Genomic DNA, 22991 nt, shown 5'->3' on the forward strand with positions numbered 1-22991 from the left:
CAATGTATCTTTGCTTGTAAGGAGTTTTATGAAGTTTCGAAATCCAATTAATATACGTATATAGGGTTGTTCAAATTCATTTTTACGGAAGAATATTAAAAATATTTAAAAAATATGATTTTGAATTTCGTTATAACGATTTTTAGAAACCCATTCTTTTATCTTGAAATCCTGTTTATTGTCGACTTATTGCTAATTTATCTTTTAAGGACGTTAAAGATTTGAATAGTAAACAATCTTGATGCTGACCGTATATTTGCACATATAAATCAAGTTTGTATTTTCGCACTTCAATGGGACACCGTATGAGTTTTCAAACACCTTTGTCAGAAGTAACTTTATACACTGTACGGTGTATGAAGAAAATGCAAATTTAAAAAATTCGACGCATATCAAATTTATATGAAATAGGTATAATCAAGGATTTATTGAATCCTTATTATGCAAGTGGATAGTATGCTTTCATCATAGATAGCTTTAAATTGCAATGCACATTCGCATCCTGTATTATATGCTATACGAACTCCTCTCTTGTACGCTTCTTTTGCTGTATCTTTAAAAAAAATATCTTCAATAAGTGTTTTTCATACAATCATCATTTCGATATGATTGGTCATCCCTACATTTTTTTTTTCAAAGTTGATCCTCAAATTTTGCGTAAAACAGTACATTTTTTGTCAACAGAAACAGGAGATAACCCATTCTTTTACCCACTTTTGAAATCCTGTTTATTGTCGACTTATTGCTAATTTATCTTTTAAGGACGTTAAAGATTTGAATAGTAAACAATCTTGATGCTGACCGTATATTTGCACATATAAATCAAGTTTGTATTTTCGCACTTGAAAATAGGGTTTTAAAGATTTTTCCGTATGAGTTTTCAAACACCTTTGTCAGAAGTAACTTTATACACTGTACGGTGTATGAAGAAAATGCAAATTTAAAAAATGTCCAGACGCATATCAAATTTATATGAAATAGGTATAATCAAGGATGAAGGAGGGGGTTTGAATCCTTATTATTGCAAGTGGATAGTATGCTTTCATTATAGATAGCTTTAAATTGCAATGCACATTCGCATCTTGTATTATATGCTATACGAACTCCTCTCTTGTACGCTTCTTTTGCTGTATCTTTAAAAAAATGTCTTCAATAAGTGCTTTTCATACAATCATCATTTCGATATGATTGGTCATCTCTACATTTTATTTTTCAAAGTTGATCCTCAAATTTTGCGTAAAACAGTACATTTTTTTGTCAACAGAAACATGGGACAATAACCCATCATGCCTTAACCCACTTTTACGAGAACATTTTTAAAAATGCCATTAATTTTTCAGAGAAATACTCCCCTTACGAAAACATTGCCCTTCAATGGTCACACCACCTTTTACTTTGTAGCAAGTTTTTTCAGTCTTTAAGAAATGTAAATGTGAAAATACTCAGAATTTTAATGCAAGGAATTCGAATGCCATTAATATCTTATTTCTTTAATAATATAAATTTTTTGCTGAGAAAGTTCCATTCAAAAGTATTTTTTTTGGACATAATCTCATAACTTTCAATTATAATTTTACAACTCTAAATACTGAATTCGCAACTTGAATACCATTGTCGAGAAGAAGATTTTAAAAGATTTTCCCTATTTATTCCTAAGTCAAACTTTGATCCCCAATTGTGACCCCAACCTACCCCTGGGGGTCATGATTTGAACAAACTTGAGTTATATATCTAAAGCTATAGGCATTTTGCAATCAATGTTTGCTCATCTTTCTATAATCAAAATATTATAACACTGTCCAACTTGTGCAAAACAGTTTTCGTTCAAAGACAAATAGACTTATCCAGCTTCTATCTCAACTGAATCAAACAACTTGAAGATATAAAATCTTTAAAACGTTTATTCATATATCTCCATCAAAAATAAAAATACATGCTAATTATTACTTCTGATATTAGTAAAACAAGTTAAAAGCACTAAAGTAATAGAAAATGAACAGCTGTAATATATGTAAAACATAAATATTGAAAAGTCACCAGTTAAATTCAAACAATACGAAATATTACAGAGAGTAAAACATATAATAAAAACTATATTAAATGTACGGGTATTTCTCATTATTATGCATATTCAGTATATTATCACGAAGATTAAAAAAAAAGATTGTACGCCGTTTGAAAAGTTTTTCTTTAAAAAATGGAATATCGTAATTCTTATAAGTTTAAGGAACATTTCATACACGTTAGTTCCTTATTCTTTCAATGGTATATACTGCCACGTCACATAATTTTGTCAACTTTCAAGAAGTGCGCATTACGATTGTGTTGAAATGCTCCAGAATAAAAATGATCTTGCTAAAATGAATTGCGTTATTTCAATGATTATGTGTAAAATATATGTATTTGGGTATTCTCAGTCATTTTCCTTAGAATTTCTAGCTGTCCTTCCGCCGTGAAGCAATCACATTCCTTCGTTTAAAGAATTCAAACTCGAATATTGGAAAATCCTTCGTTGTCTATTCCACGTTTCCCATCCTACAAAAAAGATAAATTAGAATCTTGGTTACCAAAACCTATCAATAAGACACGTATGTATGAATGCATTTTTATGTATTCGTAGCATTAATTTTTATTTCATTTAGTATACCTTTGTTAATAAGTAAACAATACATTCACATACAAAACACCTACAAATAAGCCTTATGTTAGAACGGGTAATATAATTCTACAGAATTTTAATATTTTAAGCAATTTTATTGTTCTGTAAATGGAGACCATTTAGAATGACATGTTGCATTTGCATACTAATTTTGATTAAACTAAACAAATTTAATACGTATTGTAGAAATCTACCAGTTAATTATATAATCAAAAACCTGTCATTAATTCTTTACTTTTTTCTTATACATTCCTGAATAAACATAGCTATACCGTACTATACCCAAAATAATTCTTTTTAAAAATATTTTTATTCTTTTCATTTCATTTTGAAATATTAGACACTCATCATTCAAAAGAAAACGGAAAACATGTAGAAAATGGCATCAAAGCAACATTAACTTCAATTAATAGATGTTAGAGATCTATTGTGTTTTAGTAATGCCAAAATACATGTACGTATCAATAAAGACTGCACTATGTCTCCTGAAAAATCAGACAAATGTCATCCATATACCAAACAGACAGACAGACAGACAATGGTCAGCACAATTAAATGAACAGATTTTAATAATTCGATAAAAAATAGTCTGTACTTGAACATGAAAAGCCATGCAATATAAACATCTATTAAGTCTGTTGGCATGCTGAGAAGTATTCATATATTTACGAGGGAGGATTTAATTCCACACTTGAATCCATAAAGGTCCTTCGTTGCTGCGAATGTCATCCTACTATTAGGGGAGATAAGCAAAACATATCAGGGCTTTTCATGTACAAATAGGCAATACAGATCTACATGCCTATTCTTGGCCATTGATTCAACTGTTCTGATTAAGCAACGTTTAATCTAAACTTTTAAACAAAATCGTGCATAATGATTCAACTAAATATGTGCTTAAGGTTCATTGTTACTCTGATAAGAGAAATAATTCTTAATGGCATAAATATCTATTATTCCTTTATTGATTTGCCAAGTTGGTGTCTTTTTTTTGTCCAATTTTGCCCCGCAAGCTATGCTATAATAGTTCGTATTTTACGTATATAATTGGAAAATCATTAAGGTTCAAGCAACATTTTATATCAGTGAGCAGAGGGTTTGTGAACCGTAAACGTGTTGTAGACTAGATAAAAAAAGAAAAACATTTTATTCAGTTACAAGTTACTCAATTATAATTCATTATTTCAAGTATCGTAAATTGCCTTAAGCTTGTTGGTTTGGTTGATATTAAGTAATCCTTTAATATGAAGATTACAATGATTATGTTGAGCTCCTTCCCCTCTACCAGTATTTAAGTTTAATCAAGCATTATACAAGTTACTGAAGTGAAGATGAAAACTCTAAAATGATAGTTTTTAGCGAATATATGGTATATGTATACATATATATACTCAGAAACACTCAAGAAAATGCTGAACTAGATGGTGGAAAAAAAATCTTTGTGTGGAAATGAAGAATCTAACAGGTTAAGCTAAAACAAGTGCTAAAGTGAGAAATGAACAACAACATCCAAAACAAATGATATTCACCACCAGTTTAGAATTTTGAAGAATCTTCAATGTGTGGTACATAGCCGGTATTTTCTAACCCAGGCTTGTTATTTTCAACCTGAAAGTTGTGAAATCAAGTGGTTATCCAAGGTTTTGCCAACAGTAATAAATCCACAATAAATGGGCTGAAATATGATCATAGTTGTTTGTATTATAAATCAAAGTAAGTTATAGAAAACAAAAATACCCTTTAGTCTCATTTAAAACAGCCTAAAAGTTTTTTTTCCCATGTCTACGGGCAAACCATATACAATGATTTAATTAAAATTCGTTTGTACTGCAGAAACATTTTTTTTTGTATATTATACCTCCTTGGTTAACTTTATAATATCAGTATTAATCATGCAATAATATATTATACTGTATTATATATATGTACATGGATTTCTTTATATGATAAATATACATATTAACTATCTTTATCATGCAAGAATACATAATTCAAGCAAGATAACCGTTGTGTGGTATATGCATATTTGGAGATTTGGAATTAAATCATACCCATTAAAAATTATTGAATATAGATAAAAGAGTAGTTACTTGTTATAATAGGTATATATACCTGTAGTTGGATGTCTTTGGGGTTAACTGGTTCCAGTCCCCACGGATCTATGACGAAGTCTGTGGTGTACCTCTTAGTGTGATATTCGGCTTCCCGTCGGTGCCTCACCAAGGCTGGTCCCCACTCAATGGTAGGTCGTACTGCTTTCTTTATACTCTGTAAAAGAACGCAATCTTACAGATTAAAAAAAATAACAAGAGATGTTTATCAGCTATATGCAGATGCAGCAGTGCGACAATTGAGAGAACAGAAAGACGGAAAAAGTCTCGGCATGGAGGGGCATGGAGATAACAAAACAGATCTGTTTAAAATACTGGTTATGCATATACATGTACATTTGTGTTATGCGTAAAATTTGTTCTTAAAAAAGAATATATGGGAAACAGCTAGCCCACAAATTAGTCATACAGTATTTAAAATGACAAATAGATGTGGACAATGCCATTATCACGCTTTGACAATGAAGAAACGTATCCAACTATGATTCTCTGTAAGAGAACTGTTTTACAATGTGTATCAAAAAGCTAACGAAAGGAGGCATTCAAACATTACCTGTTATCAATAACTAGTATGTTTTGCAACTAAGAAAATATCCAGTCTTACCCTATTTAAATTCCCTAATAAAATGCTTAAAACAATCACGTGACAAATCATGCTACTCACCCCGCCTGACTTGATGATGACGTAAATGGCAGTACCGACAATACACACAATGGTGACTAGCGTCATTCCCCATCCCATCAAATCTGCGTACATGTCATATTCTTTACCGTTATCCATTCCAGTATAGTCCACCCACGAGAATACCATAATGATCTATAAAATATTTTTTCCCGCTCAGCATTTATGTCAGATTTTGTGTAAATATTGTTCAAAATTAGGTCATCATTATGATTTAGCTTAAAGTCTAAAATAAATATGAGTAAGAAAAAACCTACAATTTGTTTCGATTTAAAGGAACTTTGTTTTGAACATATTTTATTGAAAGAATCAATTGGATTAGAGACAAGTTCTTACAATTTACTATAGTTGACTAAAGGAATTTTGTTAATTAGATTTTTTTTCACATTATATATATTTTTGTGAATTAAATAAGAATGGTCGGTAGAACTTACGGCTGCCAGGAGTGGGGTAAGTAGACACCAACACAACATCCACCAGTATTTGAATATGATGAAGGGGAAACACAGACAGAAGTTGTTCCCCGTCATCAGCTTAATGTCGTCCAAGAACCGGAAGATGCCTATAATTTTAAAAATAGGTCAGGTATTTAGTATTAAATTAACTTTTTACAGAAAAGATAACTCATCGTATTTCCTAAACTTCTTTTATGGTATTTTTTCAGGTAACATCTTGATGTTTGCGTACGTGGATTCATACACTATATATGAATTTTTTACGAGTATATGTACAGAATTGTAGAAAATGGGATTTTATATACTACGCATGAAGTATTTACGACGAAAAAATTAGTAGCTTTCTACTCTGTACCTTTGAAATTTGATTGAAATAAAATATAAAAAATATCTTCCTGCTTACCGTAAACCCAACCAATGGAAATACACTCGAAAATGGCAATGAACAAAATACTCCATCCACCAGAATAGGTGTCCATGATTTCTAACATATAAAGACCTCCCTGACAAAAAACCAATGTATCTTGTTATTTATTCTTTTTTATCGGTTTCGAAAATTAAAATAAATCATTTAAATTCATCTCGTGTTCTTCACATGCAACTGGCAAAAATCAAAAATTATATTGAAAATTTGCTGCACTTAAAAATACTTAAAAATAGATAAATATTTTTGATTGAGCACAAAAAAAGATCGAAATGGATCTTGAAGCAGTACATCACATATAATGAATTATACTTACGTCTGTCGTTAACGTTAGTCCAAGGAGAAAGAAAAGGCAGCACGTAACCATGACGGTGAAGAGCTTGTATTTACGCAGTTTGGGGAATCGGTCCATTAAAGATGTGAGTACAGTTTCTACCAGGACAAACTAAAAAAAAATAGATCTCTCTACTGAGCACTGATTCCCAAAATTACAACTTTTGAAATTAAAAGTTTCGCTTAAATTTATTTTCACGTATCTCGCTACACAAACGCCGTGAATGGATCCTATATACTACGGCAATGTACTTTTGATTTAATTGTCATTCTTTGAACATTCTAATAATGGCTAAAAAGAAATTATTGTTGACAAAATTTTCACATCTAATAGTATTAAATGGTTATATTTTGCATGCGACGGTGGCATAAATTAGTTTACCCAAGGTATATCATAGGTGCTTTGGTTTGGGACGAGACCCCAGCCCCCCCCCCCCCCCCCCCCCCCCCAACCCCCGTGTTCCGTACCCAAAGGGTTCAAGGGTACTGAAAATTTGGGTTTTCAGTTGTAATAATACTTTGTGAATATGTTACAAAAATATTTTATTTTAAAAAAAAGTCAAAGAACCCTGGAGTACGAAAATCGAGGGAAGGGGGGGGGGTAGTTCACGTCCCTAAGCACCCCTAGGGTGTATGAATATTACATTTACAAAACATAAACTTGAAGAAAAAACTCTGGGAATACGTTTTGTTAACTGTTGCAAACAGAGCCCAGTTATTATACCTCGCTGTCTACTCCCAGTGTGATCAACATAACAAAGAAAAGAATGGCCCAGAGAGGAGACACGGGCATTTTGGTGACGGCGAATGGGTACACGACGAAGGTCAAAGACGGGCCACTTTTGGCGACATCAGCTACTGGCAGATCCATGTACTGGGCCAGGTAGCCCAAGTAGGAGAAGATGACGAAACCCGCAAAGACACTGGTCAGGCAATTACCAAACGCTACAATCAGGGTATCCCTGGAACAGAATATAATGATTTAAAAAATGCTGAAATTCATACTTTCATTGAAATGAGCGAGTCTCCATTTTTTAAACTCAATGAGGTAAAAAAAATAAGGAAGAAAAGGTAATAATTGCATTCTACGTGAATTACCTTATCAGATCGTTATGGAATTTGTTGTAACTGGCCAAGGCGATGAGACCTCCCCATGAAGCGGACAGGGAGAAAAAGATCTGCACGGCAGCATCTTTCCACACCTATTTCATATACAGATACAAAAAAATCATATTAGTAAAACAGATCGACAAATGTTACAATTACATATGTAGGTGACTGTTACAATGCATATCGTATGGCGGATTATTTTAGTGGGGTGTTAATTTTGGTGTTTAGATGATAGTCCGCTAGAATTTTAATCGCTAAAATAGTCAGTACTCTTATTAGTGCCCATCTGCAAATAGCTTAACCCTGCGCCCACTGAAATAAATTACGTCAAAATTATTGGCATACCTTAGAGCAGGCAAAATGCCAAATTTTACACCCGCCAAGAAAGCAATACGGTATCTCTTTTTTAAAAAATCTTAATGAATTTTTGGTTTAAACATAAAATCCTATTTTGAATACCACATATTTTCTGGACATTTGTCCATATATGGAGTACGTATTTACAACAAGAAATTGCATTTTTTTTATCACGAATTTAATATCAATCATTACCTGTGCATCACTTAATCTGGTCAGGTCGGGTGTGATGTAGAATTTGATTCCTTCCTCCATTCCTTCCAGCATTAAACCTCGGATCAGGAGGATAACCAACACCACGTAGGGGAATGTCGCCGTGAAGTACACCACCTACCGATGAAAGACGAAACAAAATAAGTACACCACCTTACACAGAGAGACGAAACAAAATAATCAATAATCATCTACCAACGAAAGACGAAACATTATGAAACAGAGTAATCATCTACAAACAAAAGACGAAACGGAATATGTAATCATCTACCAACGAAAGACGAAACAAAAAAAACTAAAGTAATCACCTACCACAGAGAGACGAAACAAATAAGTAATAATCAACTACAAACAAAAAACGAATCTACCAACGAAAGACGAAACAAAATATATGTTATCTTCTACCGACGAAAGACGAAACAAAATGAGTAATCATCTACCAATGAAAGACGAAACAAAAGACGAAACAAAATAAGTAATCATCCACCAACGAAAAATAAAACAAAGCAAGTATAATCAACTACCAACGAAAGACGAAACAAAATGAGTAATCATCTACCAACGAAAGACGAAACAAAAGACAAAACAAAATAAGTAATCATCTACCAACGAAAGACGAAACAAAATATGTTATCTTCTACCGACGAAAGACGAAACAAAATAAGTAATCATCTTCCAAAGAAAGACGAAACAAAATAAGTAATCATCTACCAAAGAAAGACGAAACAGAATAAGTACTAGTAATCTGATATGCAGATTTCCTAGATGTTCAGAACTATGTTTGGGTTTAAAAAATTAAAACGGAACAATTATGTGGCACCAATTGAAATTCTTTGGTTCTCTGTCAAACTACATGCCAAATATATGAAAATTTTCAAATATCTAAAACAAAACTGAATTCCGTATGTACAGCTTCTACCAAAATGTAAAGGCAAAAATGGACTTGAAGTGAATCATAGATAATAAAAATTAAACTACAAGATGGAATAGCGGGGCATGTAATTTTGAACGAACCTTTCCTGATGACTTGATACTCTTGCTGAGAGAGAGGATGACAACGATGAAAGCCAGAAGGTAGCACAGAGCAAGCTGCCAGCGGACTCCTCCGAGATCGTCATATCCGGTGCTATATCCAGATCCGGTTACATAGTTGCTGTCAAGAGGAAAATAAAAGAAAGGTGAATTTTGATTTATCTTTGATAACATTTTTTTTTTCATTTGGCCATCCTTAAAAAAATGTCTGGTTGTTTTTCCCGACCGGCCGGCTAAAAATTACTGTACTCGACTCAAAACTTTTTTGTCCCCCGCTTGAAAAGTGGGGGATATTAATTTGGGTTTGTCCGTCCGTCCGTCCGTCTTTCTGTCTGTCTGTAACGCTTTCGTTTCCACACGATATCTCGAGAAAAGCTTTTGCAATGAAATTTAGCATAGCAACTCCCTATGGACTAAAGAAGACCCCTATTGATTTTGAGGTCAAAAGGTCAAAGGTCAAGGTCATAAATAAGCAAATTCTGTCTGTTAAAAGACTTTCGTTTCCACATGATATCTCTAGAACCATTTGAGCTATTGCAATGAAATTTTACATAACAACTCCCTGTGGCCTAGTGAAGACCCCTATTGATTTTGAGGTCAAAAGGTCAAAGTTCAAGGTCGTAAATTTATACATTCTGTCTGTGTGTAACACTATCATTTCCGGGCGATATTTCAAGAAAATTTTGAGCTTATGCAATGTAATTTTATACCAAAACTCCCTAGGACGTCTCTCGCCCCTCTCAAAGTGCCCCGCCCCGTTTGTTTTATTAGTATTTATAGTATTACGTGTCGCTATTTTTAGCGCAGGGGCATGAGGAGAGTTATTGCGTATAAAACAGGTTCTCGGCGGACTTTATGTTCTTATTACATCTACTAGAACTGTTTAATAATGGCTAAATAAATCAAACACCATGGATTGTGTAAAATTTTGAGAATACCGAACATGAATATATACATGTATGTGACTTTGTTTCTGTATATACTTAACACCGGCTAAAGCGATTCCGTGGTCTAGTGGTTAAGTCACTCGCTTCACATGCGAGAGGTCCCGGGATCGAATCTCGGTCGAACCTGTCTTTTTTTTCTTTTTTCTTTTTTTTAAAATACTTTTCTTTTTTTTATTAAATGATAGTATTCAGCATGTGAAATGAAAAATTTATGAGGTTATAAAATCATCATTACAGTGTGATAAATATTCCATATAAAAAGAATCTTCTATACACATAATACAGAATAAGCAATCAAATCCTTATATGTATATTGACATACATGTATTTTATTTGCTTCAGTATACATGTATACATTTAATAATTCTACAAATTCAGTCAGGGGGATCCGACTTTTTCCCTAAGCGGGGGACACGAATTCTCTGAATTAGCTTGTTAAACTTCAAGCAGGAAAAATATGCATTCTAGAAACTAGATTTTTAACATTCATTATTTCTGTTAAAATTTTCAGACCCAGTTTTTGTATCCTGAGTCGGTAGGAGTAAACAAATATTATCTTAAAATTGGTCTTAGTTAAACTTTTATTGTTGGCTGACCTGTTCTGGCAAGTCAAAAAAACATCAAATGAGAGGTCTAAGTCACATTGTTATACCATTATAATTAGCTATCAATATATGTATTACTAATAAAAATTAAGTCCAACAAAAAATGTTTATTACATCGGTCTAACAATTTCACTGTTGACTGGCCAACATAAGAATTGTTAGACCGCAACGTCACAAGTAATTAATCATCGTTCAATATCGGCTACACGGAAATAGCCGAAGTTAAGAGCTGCAAGAGTTGTTGCTACCAGCAAGGTAAGGAAGAAGGGAAGAGTATGTTTTGGGATAAATAATTTTTGTGATATGATACATATAATTAATTTTTTTCTTTCTCAGCTATTGTTTTATATTTACTGATTAAGTCATGATTTTCCATATAAAGTAATTAATAATATGATGTGTATTGATTAAATCTTAAGAGAGCACTGAAGGGTATAACAAAACAGTTATAGACTGGGATTCGGGCAACATTGATTTGTTGGACCTAAAGGTGAAAATGTTGCCCTTGGCCTGCGGCCTCGGACAACATTTTCACCTTCAGGTGCAATAAATCATATGTTGCCCTCATACCCAGTCAATATCTGTATATTATGCTCACCTGAACTAAGTGTACGTTAAATATGCATGATTTTAATCCCACATTTAAGAAAAAATAATAAGAGAGACAGATGACAGTATATAAAATAAATTATTATTATATGGTCAACTTTAAAAAGGTTTGAAAACCATTTCATTTAGAAGCTGAATGGAAGACGGACCCAAATGCAGAAGGTATTTCAATTTGCTTTTTTGATGAGATAAGGACCCACAAAAGAAAGACTACCATGTAGTATTATAATGTCATCAACTTCCACTTTTTAGGAAGTACCATTCCTATTAATTAATCACATGCTGGTGAAGTTTTTTGTTTCAAATTCATTTTCATCCAATCTTGACGTATTATTTTTTCATACTTATACATATTCAGAATTCGGATATAGTTTGGGATGGTTATAAAAGACACTGTATCTGAAATACAAGTAGGATAGTCTATTATTTTTACATGGTGTCATCGTAATGTATGGAAATAACAGGGACTTACTCGAAGTATTCCTGAGAGGGAAGTGTCCTTGGAAAGTAGTTTTTGGCCAGTTCGGGGACAAGGTAAGCACGAACCCCCTCCTTTTTGTTCAGAAGTCCAGGCTCATAGCAGATGCCCTGTGTTTCATTGGCTACCCATGTTTTGCCCCATCTGTTGTTCCCATTGCACTTTTCAAATGTTTTGTTCAAGATCTTGACATTGTCATAGCATACTGTAAAATTCAAATACCTGTATTTTTTCAGTAAAAGAAAATTTGTATAAAAAAATTCATGTAAATAACATTTTTGGACTTTTTTCTTTTTTGGTTCTTAAGAATTTTCAATCTTTTTAAGCACAAAGTATTGAGGAAGATCCCCCCACTTTTAGCTGAACATAAACTTTAGCTGATGATTCAGTATGAAAATCTCAATAAAAGGCTGCCCCAAACTTTTTCTTGTAGTATTAATGATCAAATCCACCCATGTTTATCATCTTCGCTAGCCAAGGGTTTTCGGTCCGCAGCGTTTATGGGGAGCGCTGCGGACCGCAAAACCCTTGGCTAGCGAAGATGATGTTTATATATATTAATTTTTTATCCCCCCTTTTATTTATTTTTTTTTTTTTTAGAGTTTTCCTTCTTAGCCAGTCAAACAGTTTCAACAGTGAATTAATATTGTAGTTATGATTTTCACTATTGACCAAAAATGATTCGATTTAAATTTTTTTCGTTCTTACGATTTGTACTCCAATCCCCACATGATTGCCATGGTAAGTCGCTGGTGAAGGAACCAAAGAGGTAGAAGAATGCCCAGGCGATAATCATATTGTAGTAAATGGCCACCAGGGCTGATACAATAAACATTCCATAGCCAATTCCTACAAAGAAATATTAATGTCGTTTCATGTAAGCAATTACATTAATTATTTCATATATTAGGTATTTACGTGTCCTATAAAATTTTGAAATGCAGTGAACCTGTTGAAATTAAAAGTATAAACTTTTTGAGCTGCTTTAATATAAATATATTGAATGATCTTAAAGGTGTTGGAAATGTAGATGTATTATATATACATGTACCTGTAAATATCGGAGAAAATTTCCAGCAGGTGAATGGTCCAGAGCTAGAGTACTGTCCAATGGCTAGCTCTAATAAGAATATAGGGATTCCAAGCAATGCCAGGGCGATACAATAAGGAATGAAAAACGCCCCTAAAACAGAAAGAAACCTTGAGATATAATTAAGTTAATAATTATCAATATCATTTATAGCAATAACTGTCATACATGAATTATTTCGGTGCCCATTTTATTTTTATATCGGTCGTTCAGGTCTCGTCGGTCAATATTCTTTCTAAAATTCATCGGTACATGTATTTCAATGTAATAAAATATATCTATTGCGCATGCTCGTAAGCTTCTTCCATTTTTTTTTTCAAACCCACCTCCTCCATTTCTGTAACAAAGATAGGGAAATCTCCAGACGTTTCCTAGACCCACGGCGTAACCCAGACAGGAGAGCAAGAAGTCGAGTTTGGATGACCAGTTTCCTCTCTCGATATTTTCGTCCCCAGAGTCCATCGATTCTTCCTCTGCTAATTTCTGAAAGAAAGAAATTTGATAATTAATGATGATAATTATGAATAAATTTAGCTATTGCCAAATATGCAAATTTATTTAATGTTAAGGTATGATTGTAAATTCTGATATAATCCGTCTACCTTTTGACTATTGTATAGATCCAGTAAAAGTGGAAAAGGAACTACAGGGTTAATGAACTTCATGGTAAATGAAAATGCAATTTCCAAAGAGGACGATGCGATAAAGGAAGTTAGTTTCATGAACATTTGGATTGTTTTAAAATTTCATGCAACAACATTGCGATCTGAGGCCGGAATTAAAAATATCTTTGTTTCCCCTAACCCGACCCTAAATTCTCAAGTTGGGTCGGTAGGTAGGTAAACAATTTTATTTTCTGACAGCAGCTTTGAAAATACATTCTAAAATTTAATGGAAAATTACCTTTATAAATAAGAAAAATACAAAAGAAAGCGATTTGTGAACAAAATGCTAAGTATCGTACATATGCCGTTTAAAAACAAAATTAATTATTAATTAATTCACAACTGTTGAACTTGTGAAATATCTCACGCCATTACACTTATATACAGTAAATTGAATAAAATAGACAAGATTGTCAAATACGAAACCAGACATACGAGTATATGTATTCAAACCTTCCATCAGCCTTCAGAGCTTATAGACGATCAATGTACTTTTTTGAGGGCCATGAGATTTGCAGTGGTTCTGAAGCATTTTGCTTTGGAGTTAAGAAGTAAGTGGCTAATTTTAAATCGCATGTTCAAATCCCAATGAGTAACATTGAAAACGGTCCTTCAAAGGGGACCATAAAAACTTATGTCCAGTGTCGCAGAAGATGCTGGCTCAAAAAAAGATCCCCCACAAAAAAAGTGCTGAATACGTCTAAATTTGGAGCAATGGGAAATGTCATCCAAACAAATCTCGAAGGGAATAAAAGCGAAGAAACAACCAATCTTCAAAGGCCTAATTAAAGAAAAATACACTGAACGTCTCAGGAAGCTGAATCATGATTTCAAAACTATTTGGAAATAGTATGTTAACAATATTTAATTGAACCAAACCGAATCTACAAATGATAAAAATGCTATATACAATGTCATAGTCACGAAGTTTAACCACTAAATAAAGGCAGGAAGAATAAAGAAAGGATATCTGAATTATATTAATCAGGAGGAATATGCAGACATATTTACAACTCCTATGGTTCCATAATGGCATATAGTAAACATAGGGACATAGATGAACTGGTTATTAGATCAAAACTCAAATTAGATAAAATGCTGTGAAATTGAATGATGTGTTCACTAGGTGTGCCCCTCATCTACTCATGAGGTCGTCCTTACCATGTATTACGTACTTTAAATTCAAAGACAGGTCTGTTTGTTTATTGTTTAACGTCCCTTTCGAAAATTTATTCACTCACATGGAGACGCCAAAACGCCTCCGAAACACTCTTAATTAGTCATGGTAATTTTATTACCGAATTGTTTCAAGAGTGAAGAATTCCAATTCCAATTCCTGCTAAAAGTATAAGATTGAGACTCGCCATTGTTTCATGAAGAGCTAATGCCCTGTATTTATCTGGACGTCATTTTGTTTCCAACAAATGCTTGAAAATCACAGTAGAACAATGTCGGCCGTTCTGATAAAAAACTGATTTTGATGAAATTGTATTTAATAAAACTTGCTTAACAATAAAAAAAATTATTGAATCATCTTATTTAAAAAATCTTTTCAGTCGGTGCGATTTAATTGGGTCGGTCGCGTTAGGGGAAACAAGGGTATTTTTTATTTTGGCCTGACCAGGTTTAGATGAACTCTCTCTCTCTCTCTCTCTCTCTCTCTCTCTCTCTCTCTCTCTCTCTCTCTCTCAAATATGCCTACATATTCGTGTATACGCTACGAATGTACAGGTATATTGATTGCATATTGTTTCACGTTTCTCTCGAGAATTTTTCACTCATATAGAGATATGACGCCACCACTTTCCGGTGGAGAGCTATAAATTTTGTAAAATGACTCAGCACTTACGGCCATTGAGCAGTAAGGGATCTTTTTCGTGCCAGCACCGACTGCGACACGGGACCTCAGTTTATAGGGTCTCGTCCGAAGGGCCGGTTTCCATGTCCCACAGTGGGATTCGAACCCGCGACGTAAATAAGGATCAATGTCTTACTCCGCGTGTCTAGAGCAGATGCTCTAACCACTGTGCCACGCGGGCGACCAGGTACATGTATATTGAAGGCTTTGAATATGTTATTCAGCACAATGTTTGCCGAGTCATTTTAACCTTTTTATTTGTGTATTAGACCGTTAATTTATTTTACTTTGGAACTTAAAACCGTACATGTACCAGCATATATTTTCAATGATTTATCCTGTCCAGTGGAAAAGGAAACTGCGTCCAAAGATTCCTGTGAAAAGTGACGTGTTCAAAATTACATGTCAACATTTTTTTCTTTGGGCCATTATCTCGATATAATATTGTGTAATTCTTGGGAACGGTATCTCCATTTTGAAACACACAGGTAATTTAGAGACAGTGAGAAATTCATGCGTTGTGTCTTACTGAAAAACGAAGAAACATCGGTCTTCTTTCTTTTTTTGACCTTGATATTTTTGCCCGTGTAAAGAATTTAAAGCTGAACAATGGATGCTTAAGTATAGTATTACATTCAGTCCCGGTGTATTTAAGGTAGTCTGATCCTTGGGTTCATAAAATCAGCATTTAAGTAATTGAAAATTCTCACAAAATATTTCTGAAGTCACAAAAATGTATATTAAGCCACAGTATTTCTTCAAAGTTCATACTTTTAGTTAATAAAATTAAAATTTAATATGTTTTTTTTATTTTATAGAGATTATAATTAAATCCTTAATATTATATTCAAGAAAAGCGAATAAAAACATATACAGTTTCATTAGTTGAAAATTGATCGGCAAAAATATTATAGATTAAAAAAAAACTTTAAATATACAGGAATTCAGAGAAAATGTATGTTCATTAATACATTTTTGGTTTTAAGAGGCCTCGATTATTACGTATAATGTTATCATTACAAGACATCACGGATTACTTCTAAGTTCATATCAGGTCAAGAAACATTGGTATCTTAGGCTAGCTTCAAGAAAATCCAATTTCTCTAAAACTGTTTTATTTTTATCCCGTTTATTGGGTACAGTTTTCAACTTCTTACGAGACCCTTTCTAAGAATTCAAAGAACCTTGAATCGTATCATAGTAAGATGCATTAAGTAAAAAAGTTGTTGCATGCAGAGTTTTTTTTTCAAGCTTCATTTTGATTTTTAGCCTTTTTAATTATATGTATATTTTTAATTTTAAGAGTTATCATTCCTAGCTGAGGATCGTACTACCTTAAGTAGTAGAAAATGACGAATCATATTTTGAACAATTTAGGGGTAAAAATATACAGAAGGTGCTTAAATCCAAACACTACAGCAAAACCGAGGACACTCTTCTGCATTGTATATAACTGGTTTTGCGAAGAAGATAAAAACATTTTTCCTTTTATATTCTCAAATTAAAGGGGGTTCTCAAATTTAACATGGCGAATTAAAGTTCATATTATACAAGTAATGAAGAAATGTTTGTTGACTAAATTAAAATTCTGAAAAGGGAACCACTCGCAAGGCAACCTGTCTTCAAAAAGTTACGAAAGTATTTAAATATATAAACAGCTACGGTCATGGACACAAAATAAAATATGAATTAAATCCCCCAGAATAAAACCAAACATTACTATTATAGGGAGATTAAGGTTTTAATCTACATGTGGTTGGTTCAAGGCCGGATATGAAGCCTCGAGTCCCAGAGATGGAACCGTCCTGGTCAATTAATTAATTTAAATAGCGGATGAAAAACTGGAGAAGATTTTTCCTAGTGCTTTTAAAAACTGGTTTTTACTATGAGACCCTGTCTACTGGTATATTCAACAATGGATTTCTTTCCGTTCAATGACCGCCATAGTATGCAAAGTAATTTTATAGAACACAACGAAAAAATCAGATTTTAATTCTTTTGATGGTTGCATTTTAATGGAAATTGTGTAATGTTAATATTTTCCAGTTTGAAAATGTCTAAGCGCATGTAGACATTTTTTTCACAAATCATCGCAAATTCTTCCTTGTGCTTCGAAGGGTAAATGTGTGTATACATACATGTATTAATTTGGACAAGATTGGGATATGAACGTGTTAAAAAAATCTATGAAGGGTCTTTTCTAGAAATTGATGGGAAAACTGTTACGTATATGTCATAGGTGTCGAAACCGGGGAGGGGGGGTAGGAGGGCTTATCCCCCCCACTTTTTCTGCAAATGTATACATAATATAGGCAATGAAAATTAGAGTTTACCTTTTTTTTATTAATTTAGCCCCCCCCCCACTTTCATTTAGCCCCCCCTACACCGAGGTCTATGTATGTAAATCTTTCCAGTCCCATATAGAAAGACGGAACCAGAAGTGGTAGAGGATCAAGGGCTTTTTGGCGGACAAAACACAGTTTAGTCACTCATGAGAAATCAGGAAATGAAATATTCATAAAAGATACCGTGCAGAAACTCTGTCCTTGGGTCTCCCTAGGATGTAAGGTACATTAGCAAAAGGATGTAAATGGATTGAGGTGTGACAATCGTTTAAATGATCGTGCGGAGTATCCCTTCCCTTTTCATGTCGCCCCCCCCCTTTCACCAATTCGCCTGAACTATGTCTATCTGGAGCAATTTATATTTTACAGGCTCTCATTCACATGAATTTGTCAATGTGAAGTCTTTTGGTATCATTTTGATATCATGTTAGCGTCCACCCTAATGTATATCAATCAATGTAGTCTGAAAACCATGACATACAAATCGTAGGCTGTGATTTTCTCCGCTGCTTAATAATATGAATAAACTACAATTCAAAAATTTTCTATAGAAATTGCAGTGTAGGTGTAAAAAGAAACGCTACACTGATCATTATAGCATGGGAAAATGAATATGGATAATAAAAAAAAACGTAATGCTTATTATAATTAAAATCTTTAAATTCATTTTTTCTTAATCTTTTTTAACAATTTTATTGAATCTCCCTTAAATATCATGCAAAAAACATCACACGTGGATGAAATGAAACATTAAATACGCAAACTTTAAACAAGGATAAGTCAGGTGAGTCTCAATGACACGTTTTTCACGTGAAATGTCATTTCAAACTTATGGCGACTCTCAACTTGCAGGGACGTAGCAACAGGGGGGGGGGGGGGGGGGGCTCCCCCCCCCCACTTTTTTTGCCAACATACTTTTACTATTGAAAATGTTCATTGAAAGGCTGGTTGCCCCCCCCCCCCACTTTATACTAAAGTGAAGTAATACGAAGGATATTGAAAAGAATTGGCAGTGAGAAAAGTCTGCCTCTAACCCCCCCCCCCCCCCCCCCCCCTACGAAATAGGATTTTCGACTTTGGGCCAATTTCCCTTTTTTTTTGCTGGTCAACTTTTTCAGGCAAGTAAAAAAAAAATTTCTGTGGCTGCCCCCCCCCCCCCTTTCAAAATCGATGCTACGTGCCTGACTTTGTGTAGCACGTGCACGGATTTTACTTAAGGACGTTCGATCCTGAGATTTTGAGCGTAATTTGGTCAGGTCCTTTATTTATAAAATTCTGCATCATTCTTAAGTTCTAACATTAAATCTGTATTCTACAGTGCAAATTTAACTATATTTTATGAAAAAACAGCGATTAAATTCCATTCAAGAAGAATTGAGACTATAGGGACGAAAATGATCAGTTTTTCCATTTTATACTGTTAATTTTGTGGTTGCACAAAAAGCTGTTTTTTTGTAGTTAAATGTGTTATCTGAAGGAATTAAATTATTTCTTATGAATTCTATCAACAAAGCAAATTTTAATTTTAAAATTGACACTTTTTTAGTAATATCTGAAAATTTACATCATATACCCCCGGTTTTGATGTTTTTTTTTTCTAAATATTCAAGATAAATTCAGCCTATTTGCTTAAAATCAGAAAAAGTTTAAGACTTTAAAATAATTTCTCCCTTATTAAATTTTCAATGCCAGAAAAATCACTTTTTATTAGTGCAGAAAGGTCAAATAATTGATTATGCGAAGCAATTTAAAACTTTTTCTTAGTCACAATTTTTAAGTTTCTTTTTTAAACAAACTTAGCGTTCATTTTGTTTCATGCTTTAATTGGATAAAAATATTGGAGGGAAATCGTCAAAAATATAATTTTTAATTAAGACACAAATTTCAGTGCAAAAAGGTCATATTAAATGTACTCATTGACCCCCATTTTTTGATTTGAATTTTAATTAAGCTATGCATGTAGAAACTAAAAATATACTTGGCAAAAAAAGTTTAAGACTTTAAATATCAGGATCGAACGTCGTTAAGTGTGTGTGTATATATATATATATATATATATATATATATATATATATATATATATATATATATATATATATATATATATATATATATATATGCTAATATATGCTAAATACAACTCCGTTTTTGTTAAAACTTTACGGAAAAGCTGTACATTTCATAACTATTGCAATGTGTTATACAAAACTTACAATTTAGCCTCAAATATTATAAAGTTAACTGAATCATCTTAATATGCTAGTTTTTTTTTAATAGCAAACTGTTGATTTATTTACTATGGATTGAAGAATAGCATAACTGCTTTAAACTTACAGCTTTAATAAAAACGTTAAATTGGGGGGGGGGGGGATCTGGAAAAGAGCTGCTAATATGCCATGTGAGTGTTATCGAAATACTCTTTTAAATTTTTTTTTTTAGAAATTGTTTCTTTGTTTTGCTCGTTGTTTTTTTAATCTTGATACACAAAAATTATTATCTATTTTACTTTTATCTAATCACTTACCTTTCTATGCTGTTCTACGTCCGTGTCGTAGGCAGCCATGTTTTTTCGTTCTGTCGACACGCCCTTTAAATTTTACAACTTCTTTCCTTATATCAAGTCTTCAGCACCTTGCATAGGAAAGGTAAAAAAACAAGCTTTTCCTAATAGAACTTTAGCACACAGGAGTTTCCAACAAAAATCAAACCCAAAAAATGCAAAAGAGACTTACAATGAAGAAGAAATTGTCATCCAATTCAAAACTCTAAAGATGAAAACACCCGAACGAGCCAACGGCGTGTGACTTCTAAAGGTTTAAAGAATATATACCCTTTTTCAGCTCTTACGTGTTCCATTGAAAGTTAGCCAAGCATGCAATAATAACACGTTTAAACCCCCCTTTCATATGAAGGTTCACCTTATTGAACTGTTTTCATGTATTGGAATAGTTACATATACTTCACTTTGTTTACTTTTTTTTGCATTGAGTTTAAAAGGCTTAATTGTCTTTCAGAAATAATATTCTTGCACATGCATATTTTTCATTGAAATATATAAAAAAAAGTTTTTTATGACAAAAAAAAAATTGTTCAAGACGGGCATGCAGAATAACATGTGAACACAAAATGAAATTTTTGAAAATAATAATTCCCAGGAAGACATTTTTAAGAAACATTAATTGTTAAAATGGAGATCAAAGATTGAAAATGAGATTACTTAGTATAAAGTCCTTAGTGCAACAAAACAAATCAACGGAAAACTCTTTAAAAAAAATATACATACCTAAATAGTTTATTATTGTGTTATATTTCAGGTGCCTGTGCTTTTTTACTACAGAATTGTGTTCAAATAGTTTAATGCAGTCCATCTGACTTCGAAAAACAGTAACATTGGCACAGTGTCTCTTTAACTTTTAAGTTACAATTCAAATTTTGTGTCGTATTTTAACAAAACAAAACAAACCGATACACAATTCTTTCATTCATTCTCAGTAAGGTCGGATGTGTTAAATATATATAAATCCTATCTTGTTTAGATAATCGAGAACCCAGTTTCAAAATTATCGGAGCTAACAATGACATAATTTGGCAGACTGAGTGTCGACATATTTTATTCCTCTTTTGCGGATACATTTTCATAAAATTTTTGAAAAATCCATTTCTTTTAAAAACAAGAAAACCATCACTTTAAAATTAAGAGTCTAATTCCTGAATTTTCTTTGAGAAATGTCTTCATGTAAGTTCTAATTAAGTTGCCCATGTCTTTCTGAACAACTTCTTAATGAAAAACTTTACATACGTTTTAGCACCTGTACAGTGTAGCTTACATTCTGCATGCATGGCATCAGGTATACATTTTATGCAAATATAAATACTTGAAACTTTTATAATCGTAACCCTTAGATCTCTTTTTTTAATATTCAATGAGCGTAACAAACCGCTGGTTTTCTTTGTGACACTGAATGCATAATATTATCTTTAATACTATAAAAAATTTCTTTAAATAAGTAAATCGAAGTTTTATGCCCAAATAGTTTAGTAATATTTTATAGTGTCCGATACTCAAGTACTGATTCAAAAGAAAGACCAATTCGTAACGAAAGTACTGAAATACACTAATATAGATAAAGATTATTGAGAAAAAGCTTCCTTGGTGTATTGCATCCATGAGTGGGTGCATTGTAAATTATGCTTTATACCGTAGAAAGAAATGCGATATCCAGATCCCGAACTAAATACCAACACTTGCGTTCTTTGACCTTCTTGTCTGTAGAGGACATTCAGGAACACAAAGTGTAATATATCTGACGTTACAGGTATTCATTGTCATCGCGAGTATATTTATACCCCCCGCTTGAAAAGTGGGGGTATATAGTAATCGGTATTTTTAACTTGCATTTGGATACTCAGTACCTGTTTCTTTTTCGCTCCGAAAAAAAATGGTGAAATGTTTATCTTATAAAGTCTATCTGTTGTCTTAATTCGTTTTGCTCGCAGTGTTGCTTGTACACTTGTCAGCGAAACAATTTATCATTAAGTCTATTGTTGACAGATATTTTTATACAAATTGAAGTCGCAGTTATGATAAGGCTGTCCGAAGGCTTAAAACTCTTAAAAATATACATTTTAATTTGAGCTAGATTTTAATTTCAACATGTTATCCTTGTTTGAAATTGCAATCAACTTGAGATAACAGTTTAATCAGGTATTATTATAAAGCATTTCTGTGATGTCAGATGACTGTCTTGATCACGTGACGGACATTTTTGATATGCTTAAATGTTGCACAAAAATCGCATCGGCACAAGTGCATAACACAATTATTGTGCAAAGTTTGTTACATAGATCAATTCATCGTGATCCATGGTACTTAAAAGTGCTGGGGGCAGGTTTAATGTTTCCTTATAAAGAAAATATTTAACGATAAATTAAAATTACCAACGTTAGAAGGGGTATATTTTCCACTCTTTATCGCGATTTATACAAAAACGGATAAACTACATACGATCCCCCAGCAA

General features: G+C 32.9%; 1 protein-coding gene across 2 annotated transcripts; it reads right to left on the minus strand.

Moving 5' to 3' along the window:
• Positions 1 to 1883: 1883 nt before the first annotated feature.
• Positions 1884 to 20807, minus strand: LOC134230991 (sodium- and chloride-dependent neutral and basic amino acid transporter B(0+)-like). 2 transcript variants are annotated; one of them, XM_062712857.1, is made up of 17 exons: positions 20706 to 20807; positions 20498 to 20604; positions 13432 to 13588; positions 13067 to 13198; positions 12724 to 12864; positions 12010 to 12220; positions 9359 to 9497; positions 8327 to 8461; positions 7763 to 7866; positions 7389 to 7626; positions 6648 to 6776; positions 6311 to 6410; positions 5887 to 6014; positions 5435 to 5587; positions 4772 to 4927; positions 4189 to 4267; positions 1884 to 2535 (listed from the first exon to the last, which is right to left on the minus strand). In XM_062712857.1, the coding sequence occupies exons 2-16, from the start codon at positions 20534 to 20536 to the stop codon at positions 4196 to 4198; spliced, it is 2034 nt and encodes a 677-aa protein (XP_062568841.1). In that variant the 5' UTR covers positions 20537 to 20604; positions 20706 to 20807; the 3' UTR covers positions 1884 to 2535; positions 4189 to 4195. The 2 variants fall into 2 exon arrangements, with proteins under 2 accessions (XP_062568841.1, XP_062568842.1); XM_062712858.1 differs by lacking the exon at positions 4189 to 4267.
• Positions 20808 to 22991: the final 2184 nt, after the last annotated feature.

This window comes from Saccostrea cucullata, unplaced genomic scaffold (assembly GCF_032062105.1).
Source record: "Saccostrea cucullata isolate Sc308-1 unplaced genomic scaffold, CSIRO_AGI_Scuc_v1 ctg4341, whole genome shotgun sequence".
Lineage (NCBI taxonomy): Eukaryota > Metazoa > Mollusca > Bivalvia > Ostreida > Ostreidae > Saccostrea > Saccostrea cuccullata.

Bases quoted from the DNA above. Each gene is read 5' to 3' on its own strand.
- LOC134230991 (XM_062712857.1), bottom strand. From the start codon at position 20,536: ATGGCTGCCTACGACACGGACGTAGAACAGCATAGAAAG. The intron at 13,199-13,431 runs GTGGGTTTGAAA...TTTCTGTTTTAG, and splicing joins TTGTTACAGAAATGGAGGAG to GGGCGTTTTTCATTCCTTAT. The intron at 6,411-6,647 runs GTAAGTATAATT...GTTTTTTGTCAG, and splicing joins GACTAACGTTAACGACAGAC to GGAGGTCTTTATATGTTAGA.